Below are 20,816 nucleotides of genomic sequence, written 5' to 3'. Positions count from 1 at the left end.
GTTCAGGCAAAGTCCTTTGGGAAATCCCCACAAGATGTTCTGGGCTTAACCTCTGCTCTTCCTGCCCAAATTGCAGCCATTTCTGCAACTTACAACATCCATTTCTTCCTCTTCAGTTCAGTGACACTTTAACTCTGCTTGGGCACAATATACCCCCAGGTAGAAAACAGGTCAGCCACAGGGCACACTTCTTCTCGGGGGTCACAGTCCTGCACTGCTGGTCTTTTACTGCCTGAAAACAGGTGCTTCGTATATTTTGTCCAACTTTATAGTTTTGCAGTGGAGGGCAAGTCCAGTACCTATTATTATTTCATGGTTGGAAGCATAAATCTGGCAGATTTGCTTGTAAGTCATGTCTTCCTCATTAATAATACTATTGTCGCATCATGTTCTGTTTTTTTTAATCCGGTGTAGCATCTGAGTGATTCGCTTGTGACCAGTTCTTGATTTCTGTGTTGGCTGCAGTGTTATAATTGCTTCATGTTAACTTTTGTTCCAAAACCAGCCTTTTGGTCCGTCAATTCCAATTAGGTGGATTTTTTTTTTTTTCCCCTTTGATATTCAGTTTAAAGTCAGAGTTGGTGTGCACTTCTGCCTTCTTTTAGTTGTTAAAATTAGGGATCAAATATCTACTTCTTCAAAATATGTGTTTTCTGCATGAAAAATTACCATTTATTTGTATATAAAATTGCCTTTAAAAAGTAAATAGGAACCTTTTAATATATCTGTTTATATTTTGCCCATGTCCAAATTCATCCAAACAAAAACAAAAACAAGACAGGGTTGGGGACTTTGCTGTTTGCTATCCTTGTGGACATGTCTGTCACCACATTGAGGGGTGAAGGACAAACGTGGGTCCCTAGAGCCCCACTGCCAGGGGTCACGCTCCTCATCCTGACATAGCTCAAGATCCCATCAAAACGGGCTCTGTTGTGTTATATTCCAAGAGTGACTTGGTGTCACCACAGGAATCCAATTCTGTCTCTCTTTCATTTCAGGCCCTCCGCTTGAGTAACTCGGCCATTGGGAAGACCACCACAGGCCAGATAGTCAACCTGCTATCCAACGATGTGAACAAGTTTGATCAGGTGAGCTGCCCAAGGGATCCTCTTCCATTTTCCATCCTTCTCACTGCATTCAGCTTATTGGGATGCCAGGTTCTAGGGTTTGGTGTCAGCCACGGTTCTGTTGAGGACATAAGACAAGGGTTCTCTTTATCCAACTCATTTCGTCTGTGTGCAACTTAGATGTAATCATGTGTATTGCCCTGTAGATGAGAATTTTGTTTTTCTGACATTGTGTACAACATGCTTCAGTAATAGATAGGCAGCAGAGTTCTTGCCCAGCTTGGTTGGTGTCTCCCTTGGTTAGGGGTCCTTCTGGCATGGCCCTTCTTGGCACATGATGTTAGTTTGCTGCCTGATCTGTTTTCCTCCTTTCGAGGTGATGAAGGCCTGGTGGGTAGGAGTTGTTCTTTCCCCTGTGCCCTGTTCAGTGCCTGCTGCATAGGGAGCCTGTGAGGAATAATGCCCACTGGGTGGTCCCTAGCCAGAAGCAACCTACTCTCCAGTGTCCCATTACAATCTTTTTTTACACTTTATGAATAGATCACATTACCCAGGGCATTATAGCTTCTAGACAAATCTATATTGCATTAGACACCTCTCTTTCAGTTATTCATTCATCAAACATAAACAGAGGCCCCTACTCAGTTTCAGGGATGCATAACATTTAGTTTTTGCCCTGGAGAAGCCACAACCTGTTAGGGAGGTACATACACAAAGAATTACTGGAGAGTGAGGGGGAATTAGACTTTCCTGGGGTGCCGGGCAGCTGGAGGGGACACAAGGACTGAATTCTGAAGTAGACAGAGTTTGGGGAAACCCCGAGCTCACCTCTAGGATAGACAAGATTGAAATCTTCCCAGGGCTGCCAGTCAACTTCTCCCTGGACATTCCTGCAGCTGACCTTGTGCTGCCCTAGAACAGCATCATCTTGGGCAGATGCTTAGATTTCTGCTTTAGCAGGTTTAAAACCCACTGTAATCATTTCTTTTTAGGCTCCCATCTGTTCTTTGACAGGAGATTGTTTTAAATTGTGTCCTTATGGGTTTTGTTTTTGTATAGTCCTAAGAAGGCTTTGTCTTTTTCTTTTAAGGTAACGATATTCTTGCACTTTCTGTGGGCAGGGCCACTGCAGGCTATCGTAGTGACCGCCCTGCTGTGGATGGAAATAGGAATATCATGTCTTGCTGGGATGGCGGTTCTCATTATTCTTCTGCCTTTGCAAAGCTGCATCGGGAAGTTGTTTTCGTCACTCCGGTAAGACAAACACTGGTTTAAAAAATTGCTAACATGTAATTGATTAACATCTACCATCTGCTTGAAGTCATTTGCTGGCTCCTCAAGGCACCATACCTGAATAAGTAGAGTCCTTAAGCAGAATGTACCTTAAATGATGTTATTTAAGCTTTATTAAATAGTAATAACCTTAGAGGCCCAGTGTCAGATGCATACATTTTTGTTATGCTTGTATTAGAGCCATTTTCAGGTGTGTATATGTCTGTATCTTGTTTTTAATACGTTATAAGCACCCAAAGAGCAAGATCAGTCTTAAATATGACTTTGTAAAGTACCACAGACCCAGCAGCGTTTGTGATAGAAAAGAGACAGGTGATGTAGGACCTAATGGTGATAAATTAGAGCTGAAACAGGTCCCAGAGTGTTGGAGGTGGGTCATTGTCCAGGTTGTCAGGTGATGGAGATCTTGTGCTATTTGAAGCACATTTAAGTTTTTTTGTGTGTGTATACTTTTTCATGTTGTGTTTTTCTCTCCTTGGAATTTCATTTCCTACCTTTGCTGTGAAAAGCTGTTCCTTATCCTTCGAGACCCTGTTCTATTGCTACCAGTTCTCTGAAGCTTTTCTTGCTCTCCTTTCCCAGTGCCATTAACAACCCCATCTTTTCTGCTCCCCAGCACTTTACTCCTATTTTATTACATCACCGACACTGTCTTCCTGTTAGATTTGGGTGTCTTTCTGACTTTTCTACCCAACCACGACCTCCTTGGGCAGGTGGTTTGTATCTGACTCATTTCAGGTCTTCCTTAGCCAATACTGTAAGTTCTCCAGGTTACTTCTTGAAGTGGGCTGAATGGTTGACTCCCTAATTGAAGTCTTCCTCCGTTTGTACTCTGAGTAGGACCTGCCTGTGCTGTCAGCTCAGGAGAGCTGTAGGGAATCATTTGATCCCTGGTGCTTGGCTGTGCCCCTGCTGCTGTCGGTAAGGAAATTCTTGCTGTGGTCACTAAGGCTCGTCTCTCACGTCTGTCCCCTTAGGAGTAAGACCGCAGCCTTCACAGACACCAGGATCAGGACAATGAATGAAGTTATAACGGGCATCAGAATAATAAAAATGTATGCTTGGGAAAAGTCTTTTGCAGACCTTATCACCAATTTGAGAAGGTAAGTTTTTGTACACACACCTATTTTCTGGTTTATTTCATATTTACTGAGTGGTTTAGAAGTCTTACCAAGTTTTCAGATTAAGGTGAATTTAAATACTCTTTAGTTCACCCTTTATACACATGACAGGAAGGTTAAATAGAATAGGAGAGACGTCATTTGAGTAAAGGAATAGATATATATGCTTCTTACTTATACAGAAATTAAGTAACAAGTGTTTCTTAATACCATACATCCCAAATGAGCAATGATTTAAGATTTTAGCATTTAAAATGATATTTAAACTGAAACTATAACTTATATAGCACGAATGGGGAGATTATAGAGGTTGAGTGTACATGTATCAGGCCAGACTTTATGAATCAGTATTGTTCCAAACAGAGCCATAAAAATATTTTTTATGCTTTGCTTTATGTTTATAGAATGTTTTTTTCTGTCTTTCATTTAAATATCTGATGAGTGTTTGTACTCCAGCACTGGCTGCGTAGAATTCTCTGGCTGCTCCCGTCACCTCTCACTTTGCACCTTTATGGGTGCCCCTCCCTCTGCTGGGGATACACTCCCATCTTCCTTCTTCTCTGGCCTTCGCCAGCCCTGACTGACTCCAGCTCATCTTCTCAAGTTCCTCGTCCCTGTGACCTGCCCTGACCTGACGCCACTGCTCCGAGTTAACACGCCTTTGCTCTTTGTTTCTCTGCTCCCTGCTTCTATCTGTTGTCTTCGTGTCTCTCAGTTTTGGGGTTGCTTATTCTCTTTCCTCTGATTTCATGAGCTCCTGGCAGGGACGGGCTCTGTCTTTTTGTCATCAGTGAAGAACTTAGCCCAGGACTTGTTACAAATGCTGGTTGAATGAAAGTTCAAACCTTGTCTAATTGACCCAAAATAGTGTGATATCAAGACTCCATTTAGTTGGAAGAGTGAAGTGGTGATGAAGTGTGTGGTCCTTATCTCGGCGCAGAGCCGCTGGGCATGCAGTGTCTCCAGGACGTGAGGGATGGATTATCTTAATCTGTGTCCACTCTCTAGAAAGGGACCACTCACACAGGGCACTGAATGCACGTCTTGGATGCGGATGCTTCTTTTAAAACCTATTTCCTATGCTTTTTTTCCCCCAGAAAGGAAATTTCCAAGATTCTGAGAAGTTCCTACCTTAGAGGAATGAATTTGGCATCATTTTTTGTTGCGAGCAAAATCATCGTTTTTGTCACCTTCACCACCTATGTGTTCCTTGGCAACGTGATCACAGCCAGCCGTGTGTTTGTGGCGGTGTCACTGTACGGGGCTGTGCGGTTGACAGTCACCCTCTTCTTCCCTTCGGCCGTCGAGAAGGTGTCAGAGGCATTCGTCAGCATCCGAAGAATCAAGGTTTGCTGACATGTAAATTTATTATGTTGTAGGTGGATTTTGTGTCTTTTTTTTTTTTTTTTTTTTTTGCCTCTTTTTATTTGGTGTCAATGTGTTCCAGTTAGCTGAGGTTTAGTTTTCTTAGTGCCAAGGCTGGCAGTCATTCCAAAATGTCTCAGTACTCCCCTGCCTTCTGATACAGCTGCTTCCGCCACTAAGTCGCTTCAGTCGTGTCCGACTCTGTGCGACCCCATAGACCGCAGCCCATGAGACTCCTCTGTCCCTGGGATTCTCCAGGCAAGAATACTGGAGTGGGTTGCCATTTCCTTCTCGAATGCATGCGTACATGCTAAGTCACTTCAGTCGTGTCTGACTCTGTGCGACCCCATGGACAGTAGCCCACCAGGCTCCTCTGTCCACGGAATTCTCCAGGCAAGAATACTGGAGTGGGTTGCCATTTAGAGTGCATTGTTAATATCATATGATCCCTGCTTACTTATAGGTGGTAGTATGAGTCGCAGGGGTACAGGCTCTTGATGACTGCAGGATGATTAAGTTGTTTGAAAGTAGGAAAAGCAAACAGATTGCATCTGCAAACAGAATGAGTAGGTAATGACTGTGCTCAGTCCTGGCGTGAATAGGATTCCTCTCTAGGCCAGGAGGGGAGGAACTTACTGAGAGGTCCCTGCTCACTAAGTGGCCTCAGATTCACTAAGTTCTTTGTATCTATTTTTAAAATAGATTCTTTCCTCCATAGTTGTTTCACTTGATTTCTGAGCTTCCCCTTTTGATTTGCCTCTTTTTGTTTCTGCCCTTTTTCTGTTACTGCTTAATCCTCTCTAGCTGCCGTCTTCCTTTCGAACTTGTGATTCCAACATACCCACAGTCTGTCCTGCTGTCTTTTTAAAAAGTGTCTTTAAATTGCCAGAGATGAATAATTTCCATCACCAAGATAAGACCCTGTAGATATTTAAGGATTTGTGTTTTTATGAATCAGTCAAAAACGAAGATGAATTGGCTCTGTGAGGCGGCCTGGGCATGAAGTGTTTGGGCTTTATAAAACTTCTAACTTGTTTTGTTCCCATGTCTCCACAGTGATGGTTGGCCAATAATAGATTTCTAGTGAAATTAGCTTTGGCTGTGGTTTTGATTTTATTTTTTGGTCTTGCCATAAAATCTGAGGTATTTTATGAAGTTTCTGTAGTATAAAAAAACCATTGCACCTAAAACAAATCAGACTTATGAGGTCAGTTTGGTCCCCTGAGTTTATCTTTATTTCTGATGGGGCTTCTAACAACACTGTTAAGGAATGGTCCATGTAGTTCAATAAAATTTCTTTGTGCTTTCACATCTTGAAGCAGAACATTTAGGAATGGATTTGGACCATAGTAATGTTCTCAGTGACACGGTGACCTGTCCAGATGGAAGCTTCACATGTGTGTTGTGTTGCTGTGGTTTTGTTATCGCTGCTGCCAGGGCTCCCTGTGTGGTCCAGAATCTCTGAAACCCTGTACACATCATCTAATTTTATCTCCACAGCAATTGAATGAAATAAACATTAGTGTCCCTACTTTACAGATAAGGAAACAAGTTCCTGTGTAACAGGTGAAATAGCTCACCCATCCTCACGCAGCTTTCAAATGACAGAACTAGGATTCTGCCGAAAGCCTGATTTTTTTTTTTTTTTTAAACCACTGTTAACAGAACCTTGTTCGTACCTTCTGGCATGTGGAATGGTGGAATCTCTTGACTCACTCTTTTGGGCCCCCTGGGTCACCTTCTCCTCTGTCCTTGATTTAAGTAAATGCTGCTGAACCTCCAGCAGCCCTGTGACCCTCTCCCAGCACTTTCGTTCACCTGGATCTAGGGCTTCATCTATATGCATGGCCAGCCCTGCACTGCCCAGCATCATGTCCAGTAGAGTGATGCTGACTCCCTGGGAGTGTTCAAAGTTCCCGGGCTGCTTTGAGTTTTAGGGCTGGCAAGTCACGTGGAAGGAGAAGAGCAAGAACTTGGTTCCTTCTCTTCCTTGTCTTTCACCTGGATGTGTTCATGCCCAATTAGAAGGTCAAAAGGACAGCTGGAGTGGAAGAAAAGGTCAGCTGAGTTTACTGACCCAAGTGGTCAGAGCTGGGCAGGGTTTGATCACAGATGGGCTGGAGGCGTGGTGGCCATGTAGAGTTTAGAACAAGGTGTGGTATTGAGTCCTGCTGCCCCAGTGCCTCCTGCAGGCTGGGACTCAGTAGACTGGGTGGTCATCTCCCAGGATTTCCACTCAGGTCATGTCTGGGAGCCCTAGGAAGGAAACCCACCACCCCTGCGCACCTTAGAGCGGGTGCAGTGGTGCCTTTATTTTTCTCTTAGTAATAAAAGGGGACTGAAGGCCTTGGCATTGTGCTACTGCAATAGGATTATAAATATCTTGTCTTAACTTAAAAGTACCAAAAGTCTTCAGTGTCTTTTACATCCAATGAAATGTGTCTCGGAGGTTAATATTATTCAGAAAGCTGTGTAGGTTTTCCCTTTCCAGCCACTGGGAAGTCAATCTTTTTGGCTGCAGTTCTGACGTTGATACTTTCCTGCATGACCTGTTCTGGGTCTGCACTTCATGGCTCTAATGGCCATTTAATTCCAGCTTTATCATCAGCCTGAGCCCTGGGGAAAAAAATGCAGCCAGCACTTTTGGCTCCTTTACAAGCTGGTCGTGTGTTGGAATCTCATTTAACCTCTGGAAGATTATACTGTCTTTCCCCATTCAGACCTATTATTTGTGGACAAATGCTCAATAAATTTAATTCTTCATTTAAGGCATAATTTTTCCTTTTTTTGAGTCCGTTTTATTTTTGAAAGTGATGAATTTCTAGTTGACTATACACACACTGAATATTGAGTTTTTTGGTAACACTCTTAAGCTAAAATTTTAATTTCTGCCTAGACAAGTTGGATAATATACACGTACAACCTTTTGCTTGTTGCTATGTGAACTCAGACTGTGTAAGGCTGTAGCCATGCAGTCAGTGAACAGTCAAATCCATGCAGCCACTACATGGTACAGTCTCTTCCTTTAGCTAATTCCCATGATGGGCTGACTTTGTGCAGGGCTCAGTCTTAGTTGAAGTTGGACAGTGTAAGTGAATGAATGACATAGTGTCTCCTCTCTATATGATTTGCTATCCCTCTGGGGATTCAAAGGTGGGGAGGATGGTGGCAGCCTCAAGGGTTTTGAGCTGGCTCCCACGAGGGTTAGCGTTTGAGTTGGGCTGGAAGGATGGATGAGATTAGTACTCAGGGTGTCTAGGCAGAGGCCACTTGGGGATTGTGGGCTTAGGTGCTGGTGGGACATTGTGGGTATTTAAATGTGGTGGACACGTTCAGTCGTGCTGTAAAGAGATCAAGAGGGAATGATGTTGAAGTAGGGTCAGTGGTGGTGGGGAGGGCTGGGGAAAGAACCAGCAAAGAAATATTTATGTATATCAGTATTTGAAATAATTAATAGTGAGTGAGATGCTGAAATTATGTTGTTTCCAGAGGAATGGAGAATTGGCAGAGAGATAAGCTGTGTCCGAACAGGCAAGAGCTGGTACATGGCTGATGATGGGACAGGTGGTATGGAGAGAGAACTCAGGCTGCAGTGGTTGAGAGTCCGCAGAGGACTGCTCAGACAACTGTCCGTCCGTCCTTCCTCCTGCTGGACACAGGCTCAGGGCAGGGAGGATTATCCGCGCCCCATGTCCAGGTTCTCGGTGAACCTGGATGGGAGGAGGAGGGAACAAGTGGATTGTGACTCCCACCAGCTGGTCTCTGGAGAGATGCAGGGATCTCTTCTTCCTTTTCCTGCACAGAAGCAGGTTTTTATGTTGTTTTTACCAGTTATTCTTTTGAAGTTGAAGGTGCAAACACATGTGTCGCTGTGTGGCATGATAGATGAGGATGTCGAGGACTTGAAGGCTGTTCATGATGTTTAGCAGAGAAGGTCCCTGCTCATGTGTTGTTCCGTTTCTCAGACGTCCTCATGTGTTGTGTCAGTCGCCACCTGTGTTGGTGGGGATTCGGTTTGCCTCTTGGACCTAGAATTACCCGCCCTGCTTACAAGTTGCTTACAATTAACGAAGTTGCTTACAAGGATATTTTGTTTTTCTCTCATGCAAGAGTCCCTTTAAGTTGCTGTATGGATTTCCTGGGGCTGCCATAAAAAGTACCCCAAACTTGGTGGCGTAAAGCCACAGAATTATGTTGTTTCACAGCCTTGGAGCCTAAAAGTCTGAAATCAAGGTGTCAGCAGAGTCAGGATCCCCCTGAATCCTTCAAGGGTAACTCATTTCCTCTCCTCTGTTGGCTTCGGAGTTTGCAGGCAAACCTTGGAGCTCCTTGACTTGTAACTGCCATCACTCCAGCCTCTGTCTCTATAATCACATGGTTATTTTCTGTCTCTGTGTCTCTCTTCTTATAAGGACACCAGTCTTATTGGGTCCAGTGCCCACCCTATGCACTGTGAGCTCACCTTAATTGATTACATCTGCAACAACTCTATTTCCAAATAAAGTTGTGTTTTGAAGTATTTAGGGTTAGGACCTTATGATATTTTTTGAGTGAGGGGTTACAATCCTCCCCAGAACAACTTCCATGTGTGTGTGTGTGTGTGTGTGTGTGTGTATATATATATATATATATAATATACTTTATTGTATGTTATTATAATAATGTATATATATAATATACTTTATTATATGTTATAATGTGCATATATGTGTGTGTGTATATATATATACATATACTTCATTGTATGTTATTATAATAGTATATAATATTGTATATATTATCTAGTTTGTTCTAGTGTAAACTACACATTACATACAGTTGGCATAGCAGTATATAGGCTGCATAAAGTTTTTTTTATTGCAAATTCCAAGGAAGCAATTCTTTTTGTTTATTCATTGTTCCTACAGTTTAAATAATCTGATCTGTGTGTTTCCTTTTTTTGTAGAACTTCCTGTTACTTGATGAGATAACACAGCTCCACTCTCAGCTGCCATCAGATGGTAAAATGATCGTGAATGTGCAGGATTTCACTGCTTTTTGGGATAAGGTAGCAAACCTTCTGTTATAAGATCTTGACTGCTGAAAGATTTATTGGAGACTATTAAGGTTTTATATATGGCATAAATGTGATTTATTCATTTACTGAAAGTATGTTATAAAAATTCTCAATGAGGAATAAGGTTTGCATGTGATGGAGATTCAGTGTAAAGTCAGCCTAAGACATTTGGCATGTTGCTCTCAAGAGAACTATTAACCCATTTGGAACTTAAAGTACATGTGTTTGTAATGGTAGAATTTGCAGCATTGGAGAGAAAATGCCTCAGTGTGATATGGGTTAACCAACAAATACACAACCAGTTATTAAAGACAGCAGGTTTTTGGGAATCAGTGTATGTTTTTTGCCTTGATGTTGTCAGACCATCACTGCAGCCTAGTAAGACCATGCTTGCGTGCTCTGCCCTGTCTGACTCTTTGCAACCACATGGACTGTAGCCCTCCAGGCTCTTTTGTCCATGGGATTTCCTAGACAAGAATACTGGAGTGGGTTGCCATTTCCTACTCCAGAAGATCTTCCTGACTCAGGGTTTGAACCCTTGTCTCCTGTATTGCAGGCAGATCTCTTTACTGCTGAGTTAGGTTTTTTGCTGTGAGTTAGGGTGGGGACTCCCCCAGCGTAAGCTTCTGCATGGTTCTGGCTACTTTGTTGGCAGCCAGGGACTGGGAGGAGACAGCAGGTGGGCATAGTGAGCACCAGTGATTGCCAGTTGAAGGGTTGCAGTGTGTGGACACTGACAGGGAGAACTGGAAATTTTCCAGCACTTGTTTTATTTATGAAATAAAGGGCTTCCCTTGTGGCTCAGCTGGTAAAGAGTACGCCTGCAGTGAGAGAGACCAGGGTTCAGTCCCTGGGTTGGGAAGATCCCCTGGAGAAGGGAACGGCTACCCACTCCTGTATTGTGGCCTGGAGAATTCCATGGACTGTATAGTCCATGGGGTCGCAAAGAGTCGGACACGACTGAGCGACTTTCACTTTCACTTAAAAAAAAAAAAAAAAACCAAAAAAACAATAGGAACCACTCTCAGACTTGTACATGCAGCGCTTCTCCCTTTACCAGGGACTGAAAGTTTCCCGCCTCCCTGGTTCCATGGTTTTCTGTGCACATCCTCCTGCACTGGTTTGGCAGATTCTTTACCAACTGAGCTATCAGGGAATTAATCAGAGTGCGGAAGAGTAGGGTAAATAGAACCCATGGTCCAGGAGAGGGAGTTCCATGCAGGGAATTACTTGTGCAGACAGTGGAAGAGCCTCTCTGCTGGTGGCATTGGGGACCACAGTGCAAGTGTCTAGACCCTGTAGACTCGTGTGTTTTCCTGCCTGTGACACTACATATCGTGCCACTTGAGTGTGTGACATGACTTACTGTGCCACTACTTCAGATTCAGTACCTGCCTCTGCACCTACAAAAGAGTAGTATATTTCCAAATAAATAATAATATACCCCTACAGCTTTTGCACATGGAAATTCAAACAAGGTGACTTTTCCAACCTGGTAGTTGCTCCTAGCTTAGTATTACAGATTTTCCCTCCTATTTTTGTATTTCTCATCATAATACAGTTGAAACATTTATGGAAAGCAGCATTAAAATTCCGTTATAAGGGCTACTATGTAAATGCTAACATTACCAAACTTATCTTGTTCCAAACTATGCAGCATTTTAAAGTGAACTCTTTTGCTCTTAGTCCAAAGAAGTTAATAGCATGTTCTGATACTTCTGTGCAGTTTGCATTACAGTACATCTCAGCCTTCTGGCCTTGCCTAGGGAAGGAACATGTCCCTTGCTGGGCTCATTAGTAATTAGGAGCTGTCAGATTAGGTCATAGGTGAGAGAGCCCGTGGGTAGGGGGAGGGACATAGACATTGGAGATTTAGAGAGAAGTTGAGTCTGAATGAAACCCCTGCTGGGCTGGGAGGCCGGAGGAAGACATGAGCTTTGTAACCTGCTCCCCTCCATAACCAGCTGGGCAGGTGGGGGAATATGTCAGGATCCAGGTCTCATTCATGAAACCGGAGTGTGGGGCTCAGCTGATGATGCTTATCGACCCAGCATCTCCTGTGCCAGGATAACCAAGAGGGGAGGGGACCCAGCAGCAGTGAGCAGTCCAGTGCTGCCCCCTTCTGGGCGCAACAGAGCAGTGCCCAATCCTGAAGCCTGAGCAGGGAGTGAATTCAGTGTCTGGCCCTGACAAACTGTGAGGGTTGGTGACAGGGAGCTGATGTTTGTAGGTGGCTCACTATTTTTAGTCTTAGCTGAGTGAAAAGTAGTAAAATAGAAGCCCTAAATGTTAGAGACGAATAAAGAATTGGAGGGTGCTTTAAAAATGTTTCTTATGTATTAAAATCTAGCCTCTTATTGATAGCTTTGTAATTGCTATGAAACCTGGGGCTAGTATTTTAGTAATGAAAAGCCTCAAGCCCCAACGGGAAGGGAAGTCCATGATTTTTGCCCTGCCCAACTGAAGGGCTGCAACAGGAAGCTATGCTTGTGTATTTTGTCCACAGAATCACGAACCGTTGTGAGAGGAAAATAATGAAGTATTTCTGAGTGAAAAATAATTATGGAATCCAGGGGTCAATTAAAAAAAAGGAGTGAAAAGATATTTCTCTTAAAATCTAGGGATAGTTATTTTGATGATTATAAATAATTATTTTTGTTTTTAGTAAGTGACTGTATCTATAATCGGTTCAGTTTTTTCCAGAGAAATTTTTCATATAGAACATCTTTTATTAGTCTTTTGGGCATTTTATGTAATGACATTTAACTACTTTAAAAAAAATTAGCAGTTAAGAATACAGTATATGTAATGACGCACATATACACCCTTAAGTTCGTTCATGAACGTGACCTGTATTGGCATGATGAATACTTTGTTCTTCTTTGTGGATGAATACTTTGTTCTTCTTTGTGTTGGATTGTTGACCATCACAGGTAACTCCCTGGTTTGTTTTTGCTTTTACAGTAGAAGTACTTTATTCTCTCTGTTTGGCATGTAAGAGGTATAAAATTGAGGCATTATCACTGACCCACGATGTTATACTTAATCCTCTCCCCTTTTTTTGATTTTGTTTTGTTTTTGGTGTGAAACTATAGCTCTGGTTAAATTGGAGCCTTGACTACCATTTATGCAACTTTATTTACCAAGAGCAACTATATCATATAAAATTCTCTGCTGCTTGCTGAGCATTAGTAAGACTCATTCTTTACCAAGAGAAAATACAGAGGTGAGAGGAGGTATCAAATTATTAGTAGAGGAGCAGGCATGATATGTTTGTATTCTGCCACCTTGTGGACAATACTGAAGTTGACATAACCAAGGGGTATAATGAAAATTCACAGTTGATTTAAAAACCTCCCATACTGGATATTCAATTAAGTATATTATTATAGTAAGTTAGTGTGCAACGTGTAGGTACATGTTGAACACGTGACTTGTTATTTCAGTCCTTAAATCCTGAGAGTGTCTGGAACAGTGTCGTATTGAAATCTGGTAAAAAGTAGGAGCCTCCCTAAAGGCAAATTAAAGCTGTTTCAAAGATATTTCGGGATAAAAGGCCCCCAGGGCTCAGTATCTTAAAACAGGACGGAGGAAAATATGGGTTATATTAGCATATCAATGATATATTATTTTTTACACTTTTCAGAGTTCCTTGTGTTATTTTAATGAGATGAACAAAGTTTTCTAAACGTATATTTGCAGGCATCAGACACCCCAACCCTACAAAGCCTTTCCTTTACTGTCAGACCCGGTGAACTGTTAGCTGTGGTTGGACCTGTGGGAGCAGGAAAGGTAAGTTGTGACGCCTTTTGTCAGCCTGATGCGAAGCCACAGCCCCTGTTAAATTCTCAGAAAGAGCCCAGAGCTGTGTATAATTCACTTTGAATCGAGGGTGTCTAGAACAGTGTTTCTCTAGGTGTGTTCCATGGAACATTAGTTTTTCAAGAAGGTTTCACGGCCAGATGAATCTGGATAAATGCATACTGTGCTTTCCTTCTTGGGGCTTCACGTTGCACGTTTGGAAACTGCTTGTCAGGCTTTTGACCTGTCAGTGAAGGAAATTATTGTTCTGACAGCTGTTCAGGACAGAGTGAGATAGAGGGGTCTTCTTTTTGTGACGGTTGTCCCTCCAGGGAGTCTGGAGGTTGGAAAGGCTCTTCTGGGAATTTTGAGCATTTCCTCACATGACGTGACTTGGTCCCGTCCGTGCCCAGGGTAGTGAGCGTACAGGTGAGAGCAAGACTCCAACGTCTCTGCCCTCCAGAGGCAACCAGGTTCCAGGGCAGACAGATTATTTCAGCCCAGTGTGGTAGAGTTGTGATGTGTGGACACGGACACACCACTTCTGTGTGGTAGACAAGATTTGAACGACATGCACATGAACCTCGTCTGAAAGAACAAAACACAGAGCTCTAAGTGAGGGGTATGTACACGAGAGGGTGATGAGTTCCTATATGATGGACTTTTTTGAAACATGACTCCAGAGGTTTTTTTTAAAAAAATAATCATCTTTGGATATGTTTAGTCACAGAAAGCTTGTTAAGAACAAATATTTGATAAGTAAAGGATGCCTGGGATGCAGGGACAGCTGAATTAAACATCAGATACATGAACCATGCACCCTGCTGGGCTGTTTTATTGGTTAAGGATGTTAAACATTCTTAATTAGTCTTTGCTGAGTTTAGCATTTCATTTGGGAGAAACTATTTAGTTTCTCCAGTTTAGGTTGTTATCTGTGCTTAATCACTCAGTCATGTCCGACTCTTTGTGATCCCATGGACGGTATCCCGCCAGATTCCTCTGTCCATGGGGATTCTCCAGGCAAGAACACTGGAGTGGGTTGCCATGCCCTCCTCCAGGGGATCTTCCCCACCCAGGCATGGAACCCAGGTCTTCTGCATTGCAGGTGGATTCTTTACTGTCTGAGCCACCAGGGAAGCCTGTTTAGGTTGTTTCAGTATTATATTAATAATAATGTGACTTATCAACTGAATATATTCATTCATTAGTTTATATTGACCAATAGTGTTATTTCTTCTTTTTTTTTTTTTCCCCTGCAACTGCTGTTCTAAATGAAAGGATTCTATCATTTATCAAGCACCAGGGTGGGGTCGGTTGTGCTGCGGGGCGTGTGCTGTCCTGAGTGCTCCCTGTTCACACGTGTGGGTTCCTGTCTGTTTCAGTCGTCACTGTTAAGCGCTGTGCTGGGGGAGCTGCCCCCGAACCAGGGACAGGTCAGCGTGCACGGGAGGATCGCGTATGTTTCTCAGCAGCCCTGGGTGTTCTCAGGAACTGTGAGGAGTAACATTTTATTTGGGAAGAAATATGAAAAGGAACGATATGAAAAAGTAATAAAGGCTTGTGCTTTGAAAAAGGTGAGTAATGACTTTTGAGTTGCATATGCTCAGATTTCAAATGACGATCATGTTGGTTTAAGCTACAAGATCTGTTAGAAGGTCTTTTAATGTTTAATATTTGAAGCTGGTTTTCTCACAAACATTCACACACATTGCTACTGTTTGAATTCTGATGTTGTAACACAGAATGCCTTTTTGGAGGTGGGGATTGTTTCGTCTTTTGCAGTTTCATTCACTTTTACTTCTCTTTTAGTGCACAGTTACAAAACTTTATAAAAATAGCGCCATGTAATGAACCCTCATGTACCCACCCCAGGTTCACCCCAGTTCAGATGGTGGCCAGTCTTGCTGCATCTCCACTCCTGCCTTCTGCCTGCCCCACCCCCACCCCAGACTATCCTGGAGCAGATTCTAGACTTCAGATTAGTTTATCAGTAAATATTTCATTACTTTTTCTCTCAGAGACTGAAAAGAGACCACAATATTTCAACTGAAAAATAACTCAAATTCCTGACTATCATTGGCTTTCTCATCAGTGCTTACATGCAGTTGATCATCTCACTGAGAAACCTCCTTCACCGTTTTTGGAATCCACATGAGATCTGCCTCCTGCACTTGGTTGATGCCTCCTTGGTCCCTTTCTATCTCTAGGTTTTCCTCTCCACTTCGCTTTTCCTTAGTAATTAAAGAAAAATGACTCCTTTAACATTTCTTCTGAATTACAGCCTATTTTCACTGGAGGAGAGATTGTTTTCAGAAACGGTATTGGGTTTCACAGAAAATGGAAATGGAAACATTTTACTGTACATGGAGATTTAGTAAATAAAATTAGGGAATCAGTTATGCAAACTGGGCTTACCTAGTAGGAGAATATATTGATAATTTGATGGAAGGAAAGGAAAGAAGGTAAATACTGATTAGATGCTATGTTATTTTCTTTGGTTATAAAAACCAGGGAATAATAGCATTAAAGGGCACCCCCTGGGTCAGTTCAGTGCAGTCTGGACATCTGACTGTTCTTTTATACTGTGAGGAAAAAGGCTGGACAGCCTTTCAAAGGTGTGGGGGTGAAGACCTGTGAGGAAATAGTTACTCGGCTTGAACAGTGGCTTGAACATCATAGAGTAGCATTTGATGATTTTGTGAACATAAGAGAATTTTTTGCTTGTTCTTTTTTTTTCTCTTTCTTTCTCCTGAGTTGTTTTAAATAGACTTTTCATTTGCAGAAATGATGTAGGGTTGGCAGGATTGAGGTAGCTTTTTAAAAAAATATTATAAGGAAAGGGTAAGTGCAAATGTAAAGTAGTAAGAATGCCTCTGTGCGTGCTAACTCTACTCAGTCATGCCTGACTCTAACCCAGTGAACTGTACCCACGAGGCTCCTCTGTCCATGGGATTCTCTAGGCAAGAGTACTGGAGCAGGTTTTCATTTCCTCCTCCAGGAGATCTTCCTGACCTAGGGGTCAAACCCGCATATCTTGAGTCTCCTGCCTTGGCAGGCGGATTCTTTACCACTGAGACACCTGGAAAGTCCCAGTAAGAACAATAGCTCCCATTTATTCAGAGTTGATGTCCAGATCATCTTTGTCATTCCCATGCAAGCATACATAAAAAGGCGTATGAGTTATTAATGTTTTACCAGTGTTTTCTATGTTGTTGATAAAACTGAAGCTTAGAGAGATGAAACACCCCATCTCTACGTTTGCGGTTCAGGTTCGGATCCACGACGGTCAGTGCTTTGCTGCAGCCTTTTGGGGTGATTGGACCAGTAATGTGGGGGACTGTCCTGGGGCTTCACACACCCTCAGGGCTGCATGTGTAACAGACTCTGGTGGGAAGGAGCCCTGCAGAACTGGGCTGCCCAGTGATGTATGTGGTGTGACGTTTATAAACATCAGCTGCCCTCCTGTTCTCTGCGTGGTCAGAGCATAGAGGCAGGGCCCCTCGTGCCCATTCCCTCCTTGGCAGGAAAGGAGCCGAGTCCCTCCCCCGATTTTGTGACTTGGCTGCTGTCCCTTTGGACACGTCCTGTTACCTGTCTGGGCATCTCACATTTCTGCCGCAAAACGAGGACGTTGGGTCAGAGTGTTTCCAAGAGGTTTTGTTGCTGCTCTGAAATGTCAGCTATGACTCTGATTACCAAGGGGTCAGCCAGGTCTGCACGACACCTGGGAACCACTTAATGCATTTTTGCAGCCTCTGCTTATCTCCTTTTGGAATCCATGTTTCAATGGATGGACATAAGACAGTCACAAACAGTAGAGGTGCCATGGGGGTATTTTTACTCGTAGAGACAGATTGCATGTGTAGTAGGGAAAAAAAAAAAGTGTGTCCTCTGGAGAGCATCATCTTGGATTGTAATTTGAGGAGTCTGTTTCCTTGCTTGTAAAATGAGGAGGGGTACGGGTTTATTGCAGTAAACGTGGCAACTTTTGTAAAATGGAAACCTACCAGGTTTTCAGTAAATACATGCATACAAACTAAATACATACAGACAAAAAAATATTTCTAACAGGTGACCCCCCCCACACCTGGAAGATAAAACAGGAAAAAGGAGCATTTCGTGTATCACATGCATTAATAACAACTAGACACATGATAACTAGATCTAATTGAAGCAAGCGTTTTAAGTTCATTGAGCTGCAAACATTTCTGTAATAAAACATGAAGTAATCACATTTGGCAACATGGAATTAAGCTGATGCCTTATTCAAGGTGACAGTATAGTGAGTTACACAACACAGTTCAGGGAACAAGCCAAAATGTTTGGTCAGCTGGAGGGGTCGAGCTTAAACGACGAGGCTTAGGAGTCATGAGGCTCAGGGATTGAGTTTGTTTCTCTGTGATTTTTGGCTTCTTTTCTGAACCTAACAAGGCCCCAGTTTCATCGTCTTTAAAGGAAATCGTAGTGCTCTGCCATCGGCGAAATAGAGTTACAGGTGTGATAAAAGTCAGGGTCCTCCTGCTTTGACTCAGGAATCCAGCCTTCCTCTGACAGAAACTCAACAGTCTGCTCTGTGCTGTTTCTACACCAAGAAGCCAGCGTCCCTGAAGGGCCCTCCATGTGCTCCTGGCTGATGGCATCAAACCAGCGAGCCATTTCCTAGTTTCCCTGTAGTTTGTGTGTCTGCTCTTCATTGGGAATTGGTTTTAAAAAATAAATAAATAAAAACTTTCTTGTCCATGGGAGGCATTGTATTATATGCTGAACTCAGACTTTTTCCGCTTTTACCTAATCAGAAAATGGTGGCTGGAAAATTAGGCTGACTTGGATTTTTACTTCAAATCCTGTGAAATGCTTTTCCCATTTGTGGCTGGCCCATAAATAGTTTGCAGAGTCAACAGCATACTTGGAGTCCTGGTACCGGACTCAGAGAGAGCCTGTTTCTTGGAGCCCAGCTGTGCGAAATGGAAGAGTGGACTTAAGTGCCTTTTCCAGAGCATAGCTGAGATTGCCATGCTACAGTGTGGTGCTGTTTTGTGAAGGAAACCAAAGCAACATAAAATCTAGGCATTAAAAACTGAAAGAGTTTGCAGGGGCTGTCACCAGTAAAACAGAGACCAAGTAAACTGTGTGTGTGTGTGTTTAGGGTTGGGAATATATCTTAAACCGGCTTATTGTATCTCCAGAAAATCAAAAGCAAGAATTAAAGTAAAATAATGATGAATTTTCACAACAGAGCAATTGCTGCCTTTCACTGGATGCACCCCTGTTAAGCTTCCAGCGAGCAGGGAAGCTGTGTGTGTGTGTGTGTTTGTGTGTGCGCGCCTGTGGCTTTCAGGGAGGGTGATGATGGAGACAGTCTCTTTCTTCTCCTTATGGTCATGTGCCTTACATGCTGTGATCCACACGGTGAATGGGGTCCCAGTGTTGGTTTGATGAGATAGTAAGGCTCATTCACCAGTAGCAAGTTATAATCAGTCCGTGTCCTTTTTCCATTTATGGAGGGTGTTTATACACTTTGGGTTCTCATCGCATCCTTGAGTTTAGTGACTCTTGTTTCTGCAGCACATTTTGTAGAAGAAGAAGTTGAGACTTAGAAGGTGAGAAAGCTGCTTATCCTGGGGGCTTCACTGTGCTGTTTCTGTTCTTCCCAAATTTGCTAAAGTACAGAGAAGCTCCAGCTTCATTTGCAGAAAAGTGCTGCTGTGCATCCTAGGATGATGCCTGAGGGTTTAGTGGATAACAAACTCTATGAACTCTGCTCGCCATGGCAGCATCACTTGAGTTACAGGCAGTCTACGGAAGCCCCCCTCCCCGCCTCCCACTGATCTGCTCACACCCACTCTGTGAGCCGTGCCCTCCTGACCGCAGTGTGGACTCGCTTCCCTTCTTTACTCTCTGTTGCCCTGAGCTGGCTTCCTTTTCTTTCTCATCCTCAGTACTTGCACGCAGGTTCATTTTCCATATCGTCTGTCTCATACCATGGAAAGAAACTCTAGGGACTTTGTTTCCTCATCCCTGAATTCACTGTGCCGAGAATAATGCCTGGAGTATAATCAATCCTCAATAAATACTTCCTTGTTATCATGGTCAAATTCATAAATGCAGTGAAAACCTATGGAATCAGAACAAATGAGGTTTTTTTGATATTCAAGATTACAATTCAGTCATTATGAAATATACTCATTGCTGTTCATAAAATACTTATATGTAGAGCTAAGGCTAAAAGGTTAGGATGGCAGGAGGAGAACACATTTTAAATCTTTTTCTTTTTTCCCTTTTCTGTCTCCATGTAGGATTTACAGCTTCTGGAGGATGGAGATCTAACTATGATAGGAGACCGGGGAACCACACTGAGTGGAGGGCAGAAAGCCCGGGTCAACCTTGCCAGGTAAATGGGGTTTCAGTTGCCATCCTGCCCCTCCTCCTCTGCCACTCCTAGTGGACGTGAGCACACAGACCCCACTCACCAGGTGGGCCTGTGTGAAGCAGGGTCTTGGTCCCTTCCCTGGGCTCCTGGAATGAACATGGAGTTGTTAGATACCATTGTGATTCGGAGATGAGACCCAGGGAGTGTGAAGTGTTTTATCCTAACGTCTCTCTACGTTTTCTAGAGCCGTGTATCAGGATGCAGACATCTACCTCCTAGACGATCCACTCAGCGCAGTGGACGCAGAAGTTAGCAGGCACTTGTTTGAACTGTGAGTTTGCTCCTGTTTCCTATTATTTCTGCTTTCCAAGAACCGATTAAAAGATCAGGGAAAAGAGCTCAGGAAAGCCTTTGTGCTTCAAGAGACTCAGCTGGCTCTGCCCTGGTATCCCTCTCTCCCTTCCCTTCATTCTACAGAAGATCCATTGTAGAGAAATTTTGATCATGATGAGGTCAAGATAGGAAAATACAGAAGGTGCTTCCAGGGTGTGGAGGAGAGTGGAGTCTGTCCTTAGGGAGTGAGGAATAGATGGCTGATTTCCTCCTGCTACTTGCAGTTGATAACCAGACACTGTGGATGGATCCAGACCCCAGAAATAAGCAGGAAGATTTACAGTTTTTAAATCGGAGAGTGGGACTCAGTAATCTGGTACTTGGCTGCCAATCCTTTTCCTTCATCTTTT

At 43.1% G+C, this 20,816-nt stretch overlaps 1 protein-coding gene across 4 annotated transcripts in view; it reads left to right on the top strand.

Annotated features, from left to right (window-relative positions):
• LOC109566910 (ATP-binding cassette sub-family C member 4) overlaps nt 1-20,816 on the top strand; it is a 184,461-nt gene that overhangs the window by 64,694 nt on the left and 98,951 nt on the right. For all 4 annotated transcript variants that reach the window (XM_019971636.2, XM_019971635.2, XM_019971634.2 and 1 more), the window contains 9 exons: nt 999-1,088; nt 2,158-2,321; nt 3,338-3,463; nt 4,579-4,828; nt 9,792-9,893; nt 13,605-13,694; nt 15,086-15,277; nt 20,000-20,094; nt 20,318-20,404. In XM_019971636.2, coding sequence (XP_019827195.2) covers nt 999-1,088; nt 2,158-2,321; nt 3,338-3,463; nt 4,579-4,828; nt 9,792-9,893; nt 13,605-13,694; nt 15,086-15,277; nt 20,000-20,094; nt 20,318-20,404 — 1,196 coding nt within the window. The remainder of the gene's footprint in view (nt 1-998; nt 1,089-2,157; nt 2,322-3,337; nt 3,464-4,578; nt 4,829-9,791; nt 9,894-13,604; nt 13,695-15,085; nt 15,278-19,999; nt 20,095-20,317; nt 20,405-20,816) is intronic.

Source organism: Bos indicus, chromosome 12, assembly GCF_029378745.1.
Source record: "Bos indicus isolate NIAB-ARS_2022 breed Sahiwal x Tharparkar chromosome 12, NIAB-ARS_B.indTharparkar_mat_pri_1.0, whole genome shotgun sequence".
NCBI classification, from domain to species: Eukaryota; Metazoa; Chordata; class Mammalia; order Artiodactyla; family Bovidae; genus Bos; species Bos indicus.
The sequence above is the reverse complement of the archived record's forward strand: the minus strand, read 5'-3'. Positions and strand labels throughout refer to the sequence as shown.